This window comes from Neltuma alba, unplaced genomic scaffold (genome assembly GCF_004799145.2).
Source record: "Neltuma alba isolate B1F8T4 unplaced genomic scaffold, ASM479914v2 tig00007962_pilon, whole genome shotgun sequence".
NCBI classification, from domain to species: domain Eukaryota; kingdom Viridiplantae; phylum Streptophyta; class Magnoliopsida; order Fabales; family Fabaceae; genus Neltuma; species Neltuma alba.
The window spans coordinates 10,304-17,283 of record NW_021634913.1 but is presented as its reverse complement, the minus strand read 5'-3'; the positions used below and the strand labels follow the sequence as shown (position 1 = coordinate 17,283).

The 6,980-nt window shown below is 31.9% G+C and overlaps 1 protein-coding gene across 1 annotated transcript; it reads left to right on the top strand.

Moving 5' to 3' along the window:
- Positions 1-6,302: 6,302 nt before the first annotated feature.
- On the top strand, positions 6,303-6,980 carry LOC114753502 (putative F-box protein At3g16210). The gene has a single exon (XM_028942181.1). The coding sequence runs from the start codon at positions 6,303-6,305 to the stop codon at positions 6,978-6,980; it is 678 nt and encodes a 225-aa protein (XP_028798014.1).

Genomic DNA, 6,980 nt, shown 5'->3' with positions numbered 1-6,980 from the left:
AGAAATTAAATTTTAAAAATAAAGTTATTAAGTTATATTGGTGTTGGATCATTTTCGCCTCATCTCCTCTATTTTCTTGAAATGTAATCCTTTCATCTTTTTCAGTTTTTTTTAATAAATATATCATTTTTTCTGTTTTTTTCTTAATATAAATAATATATTAATGAAGTAGTCTTTGTTCATTAAGTGGAAGTGTTCTCATTATTCATAAAGTTTTCTTCTTAAAAAGAAATATAATTTGAAAATTTGTCAGAAAATATCATATTTGATTTTGATGGTGTCATTATCACTATAAGTAAAATGGTAGTTTGGATAATGCATAAAAAAATAAGAAGAGCTTCAAAGATCATGTAGTTTTGTTTAGCATATCAACAAAATAGTCTAGATCGATACAATTGCCTCCTTTAGACTTTACTAAATTAGTTTCTTTTAAGCCTACTAAGTATATTAAAGAACTTACTTTTCCCTCTACCATTCATGTCGAATATGTAATATTTGAAATTAAATTGTAAGTGATGAATAAAGGTATGGATGGTTAGACTGAGGACCCGTGACTTTGTTGAGAAATGAGATTGTGTGCAGTAAATATCACATATTTAAAAGAAATTTTTATATTGAAAGTGGAAGAGTATCAAAGATGATTTTTATAAATATAAAATCTTATTACTAGTACGATATGATGATTTGTACCAGCAGGTTTGAAAATGCTGATTATATCCTTAACCACATAAAAATGTCAATGGCCATCGAAAACAGGAGACATTAAAAAATAGTACTCAACTTTTAATGTTCCAGAATAACATTAAATATAAACAAATGTACATGATTATTTTGAATATGTAGTAAAATGGATAGGAATGGATATAAATGGTTGGGGTATGACCCCATTCAATTTTTCTCTATGGTTTGTTTAATATGAGGAAAATAGAAAGAAGAAAATGGGAGAGAAAATTTTAATGAACTTGATTTAAAAAATTAGAAAAGTGAGATTAAATTTTTTAACTAAATTTACTTACTACTTTATCTTACATCTTCTCTTTATTAAGATTTTATAACCCCACTTTGCTAATTTTTTAAATTGTACTCATCAAAATTTTTCTTTCTTTTCCTCCTTCCCTTTCAATTCTGCGGTATGATGTATAGGGTAAAACTTTCATATTATATTGGTCCCAATTTAAAAGTGATCTCATGGTGTTGGCGTTAATCAAAGATTTTAAGTTCTTATCTAGGATATGAACAAAAGTTCATAGGCACTGGTAGGACATGCATGGCAGTTGTTTGGGTCAGTTGGTTGGTCCATATTGTCCCCTTTTGTCCTACTTTATTTTTAGTCTTTTATACTATTTGATTTGATTTATAGAATATTATATGATCTTTTTATCTTGCTCAAATAAAGTTGACGTTATACATAAAAAAAAGGTCAGAAACAAAGTATGTGTGTGCGCATTTATAAATGTAGCAAAAATACTTTAATAAATTCAATGAATACTACCTCTGGTTCTAAATATAAATGCTTTTTAGTGGTTCTAAATATAATATCCCAATTTATTTTTTCTTTTAAATTTATAATGTGTTCTCAAAAATATCCCTATTTATTATAAGGTATTTCCATCCAAGTGTAGCTAAAATATACATAATTAGATAAAGTAGTTTAAGAAAATCAACACATATTTGTTACAAATAATTAACTTAACTAATTTTCTTAATCTTTTCAAATTAGTTATCTAACTCTTATATTAAGTAGCAGTGCTAATATGTGTGTATATATAGTATTTTATGTTTATTAGGACGCTAATGCAATTTTCCCATTTATTTATAACAAAGATACATTTTAACCTCACCCAATTCCTTGCAATTTACAGGAACTTTGGTTTAGTTTCAAACTAAACTTCTCCCGTGGGTTGCACGTGGGGTATGAAATATAAAAATATTATATGGTAGAATTATTTTAACATGGTAGTACTTGCAACATGAATTTCATCTACGTAATATCTGAATGTGCATTTCGTGCCAAACAATCAGCAAACTTCAAAACTTTCCTAATAGCATGCGAGCAATTTCAATATCCCAATCTTCATAATCAATGTCTTGTCTCCTCAATAATCTGTCCATACAGACGGTTCTCTCCACTATCTCTAAACCCGATCCTGTATCAATCGGCTAATACAAGATTTCAAAGATATAGTAACTAGGTGACTATCGAACAAAACAAGAAAATCAGCAGGTGAATAAAATACCTTGAATGCAAGACCCGACCCGCTTGCATCTCAATGGGGTATCACAAGATTTCAAGTATAAAGTTGATGATTGATTGATGATGATTGCTGGTCACTTTAATAAATTCAATAAATGTTATAATTATTTATTTAAAATTTATTTTTGAAATTTAACAAGTTTAATAACTCGAGAATAACGGAAAATTAAAAAATTTTGTGATAAATATTTCCTAAGTTAAACTAAAGCCTGAATTCTCATTTGGAATTAATTATTAAAATGGTTGTTTTTTTATTTTGAATTAGTATTCACTTTAGGTTCCGTCAAACCAAAACATGTTCACTTTTGGTTTTGGTTGGCGGGCCCAAAAGCAAAGTTTTAGGCTTGGTTCAGGAACGGAAAATTTACTCTACAGGCGTCAGTGATCACAGTGCTTTTCTTTTGTGGAATCCGCCCGAGCCAGATGGGAATGGATAATGACGCGCCTTATCTTCCCCCAGAAATACAGGCCAAAAAAAAAAATCTTCCCCCAGAAATCATTAGAGGCATCCTCAAACGACTTCCGGCAAAGATTGGAAAAATCTTGTAAAAAACCCATCTTTCATCGCGGAACACCTTCAACAATCCAGTCATCAAAACCCTTCTCTTCTTCTTTTCCAATGGAATAGAAGTGATAATCCTTCGTGCTGGCCGTTGCGTTTGCTGGATTGCGTTTGCATGTCCGTGAAATTGATAAAGTACCTTTCATCAATTCCTTGGCGAGTACAAGGATAGTCGATTCCTGTAATGGCCTGCTTTGTGTTGAAACCAGTCAGTATAAAAAATCTCCTCCTTCGCTTTCTTTGTGGAATCCTGCGACTACAACCTTCAGAGATTTGCCTATATCCATAACTGCAGATTGTTTTTTTAACTTTGATGATTGGGTGACAGGATTTGGTTTCGGCCCAATAGTTAATGATTACAAGATAGTAAGAACTTATGTTGCTGATTGTTGTGTTAATCGAGTGGAAGTGTTTTCTATAAGTAGAGAGTTATGGAAGGCAATAGATGTTGGAAACTTAAAGGGAGTGCTACTTAATTCTGAAACTGTCACAGCTAATGGATCCATACTCTGGATTGGGTTAGATCTACGTCTATATGAGGCGAGTGAAGACAATATTGAGGTTAAGGAGGGTGAATATGATGTTAGGGTGATAGTTTCATTTGACATAGCAAAGGAAGTGTTTACTTTGATACCAAAGCCCCATTTAGACTATGGTACACCTATGAAGCTTACTGCTTATGAGAACAAACTTGCCATGCTTTGTGACATTGGGAAAGGCGATGACGGAACATCTAATCTGATTGATTTGTGGGTGTTAGATGAGGGTAAATGTTCTTCTAGGGAGACATGGAGCTGGACTGCAAGATATGCAGGCAGCCCCTTTCTATGCCGGAGAAGCCATTCTTTTCTTAGCACGATATATTCAATGACTATATAGAGAAATGAAATTGTACTCTACAAACCTGATAAGAGGATAGTGAAAATGGAGGAAGAAATGGTTTATACATGATAAATCTCGCTACTAATGAAGTAAGAAGGTTTGTTATTCCCTATTGTTGCCCTATTCATAGTATTTGCAATTATGTGGAGAGCCGCATATCAATTGGCAAATATTTTAGATCATTCCGTACCTATACTATTTAATGTTAGTTATCACTAAATATGAGCACCTCTCCTGGTGAGATTCAAATCTTAGTTCGTTATGTGGTGAGGGATTGACCCCTTCTGCTAAACCCAACCTCCATTGATATCTGGTTATTCTATTTGTTTACCTCGCATTCTATATTTTTCCTTTCTTCTGTTTTGGACTAATGAATGCATTTTCCCTTTTGCTTTGGTTGAGTTCAAGTTCCCTCCTCTTGCGTTACCTTTCAATATTTTAAAACCTCTACATTACTAGATGCGGAACCTTCCATTGGACGTGAACATTGTGCTGGTAAAAAAAAAAAAAAACGAAGAGGTGAACATTGTTAGCTTTATGTTATGTTATATATATATATATATATATATATATATATATTAATGTATGACTTAGTACATGGCACCTATAACGATAATTTGATATATATATATATGTGTGTGTGTGTGTGTATATATATATATATATCAATTTATGACTTAGCACATGGCCCCTATAACGATAACTATCAATTATTAATGATACATTAAACCTTTAACAAATAATTTTGTAATTTTTAATTTGAAGCTCCAAATTTATCCTCGTTTAACATGATTAATTTTTTTAAACAAATTTATCCAAAACAATTCTAACATTAACCAAGGTCAGCGGAAAGTTGCCGTTTCAAAATCGTGTTTCACGAAAAATTAATGTGATAATAAATTACATGCCTTAATAAAATCCATTTGGCTCAGTAAAATCAATTTTGTTAGGCTACAAGGTATTAATGCTAAGTTAGCACCATTAAGCTCGGGCCTAAATTTTTTAGAAAATTATAATAACTAACAATTCGGACAGCATAAAATAATATAGGGATAAAAAGTAATGGAAAAAAAGAAGCATAGGAACCAAAATACCTGTTGAAAGTATAAGGAATTGGACCTTTTCACGAAGCCATATCCGCGTAGCTAATAGTCCAATAGTTCATGCCAGCCTATTTCACAATATTAGTACCACATAAGTGAAGGGTTGTTAAACTCAGAACCAATGTTTTCATAAAATAATAGCACTAACATTTTGGATGGTATAATGGATGAAAATTAACTCCAACAAAAGTATAAGATCAAAACCAAAATTTATTAAAAGTATGTAGATTCGGAATAAGTTTAACCCTGAACTAAAAGGTGGAAATTTGATCATAGGATTGTAACTTACAAGAATGGTTATTGAAAAAAATGATGAGGTCTATTTTAAAACAACGGACTGAGTTAAGTTGTTTAGGGCCTGTTTGTTTTTGTTCTTGTTTTCTTACTTTCAAAACAATTTTATAAAATTGTTTTTAAGAACAAGTTTTGGAAACAAAAAACAAAAAAAATTGTTTGGAAAATAATTTTTTTAAAAATCACATTTGAAAAAAAATAAAAAAATTACACTTTGACAAGTGGTAATGATCACCGGTAGTAATAAGGAGTCGGTAGTAGAGAAGAAAAGAATTTTTTAAAACAAAAAAATACAAAATACAAAAGGAAAAAAAAAAATCTAAAAGTTATTTTGATTTTTCAGTTTTTAAAAACATATTATTGTTTTTTTTAAAACAATCAACTAAAACAAATTGCCAAACAGGTTTTTTTGTTTTTCTGTTTTTAAAACAAAAAACTGTTTTCAAAATAAGAAACCAAACAGGCCCTAATTTTTTCATTCTGCATTGCATTTTACATTTCTTTCTTCTTCTTCTCTTTTTCCTAACTAATGTATTTTCCTTTTACATTGGTTGAAGTCAAGTGGTTTTGCTGCCATTGTTCTTAACTTTTTTTTTAAAAAAAAAAGAAAACATATTTATATTTTGTCCATTGGAACTTAAAGTTCCAAATATATGTTTTATGTAGTAAATATTCTTCCATTTCAAAATGACGGTGGCTGGAATTTTACCTTTGTTTCAAAATGCTGGTCACTTTAAATTCAATAAATATTAGAAGTATTGTTTACTTGAAATTTATATTTTTGAAATTTGACAAGTTTAATAATTCCAGAAAGAAATAATTTACTTGCCCTAAAATCTTGCCATAAATATTTTGATGATAAGTAACAGTAAATCCCCCCCCCCCAAAACCCTTCTCCCAAACATAGCATAAGTTGAACCAAAGCTTGAATTTTTTTTAGACTTAATTATTTGAGAAAAAAAATTTTTTCGAACTCAATATATAATATGCAGGCAAAAATAAAAATATCTACTCAAAGTTTGGGTTCTTGGGCCGTAAACAAAAGTTTGGGTTTGGTTCAGAAAAATGAAAGGACCGACGATGAGCTAGCGACCCAAGTGTCTCTCCCTTCGACTATGGTAATTTGAAATCCCTAAAGGGTTTCGTTGACTGCGAGTGCTTTCTTCTGAGAATTGCGTTTGAGCCGATATTCCTGAAGCAGATGGAAATGGACAGCCACCCGCCATATCTTCCTGAAGAAATCATCCTAAACATTCTCAAACGACTTCCGGTAGAATCCTTAATCCGATTTCAATGTGTGTGTAAACACTGGAATAATCTCATAAAAAGTCCATCTTTCATTGCGGACCACCTTCAACAGTCCAGTCATCAAAACCCTTCTCTTCTTCTCGATTGTAATAATAGTTGCAGTCCTTTGCGCTGGCGCTTGCGTTTGCTGGATTGGGGGATGCAAGTCCGTCTAGTTCAGAAAGCACCTTTGGTCGATTCCTTCGGGGGTGCTAGTATCATCGGTTCCTGCAATGGCCTGGTTTGTGTTCAAATCCATCAGGATGATAAATCTCCTCCTTCTCTTTCATTGTGGAATCCTGCCACTACAGCAGTCAGACATGTTCCTAGACCGAGAATTTTTTCTGACTTGGAGGATTGCATGACAGGATTTGGGTTCAGTCCAATTGTTAATGATTATAAGATAGTAAGAACTTATTCGAAGTTTTACTATGAAGTTGATCGAGCGGAAGTATTTTCGTTAAGTAGAGGGTCATGGAAGCGAATAGATAGTGGGAACTTAAAGGCAGTGAGACTTAATTCTGAAGCTGTCACGACTAATGGAGCCATATTTTGGTCTGGGGTAAAGTTAGATGCAGTGAAGATGGTGTTGAGGTGA

Coding starts and splice junctions, on each gene's coding strand:
- LOC114753502 (XM_028942181.1), top strand. CDS start 6,303: ATGGACAGCCACCCGCCATATCTTCCTGAAGAAATCATCCTAAACATT.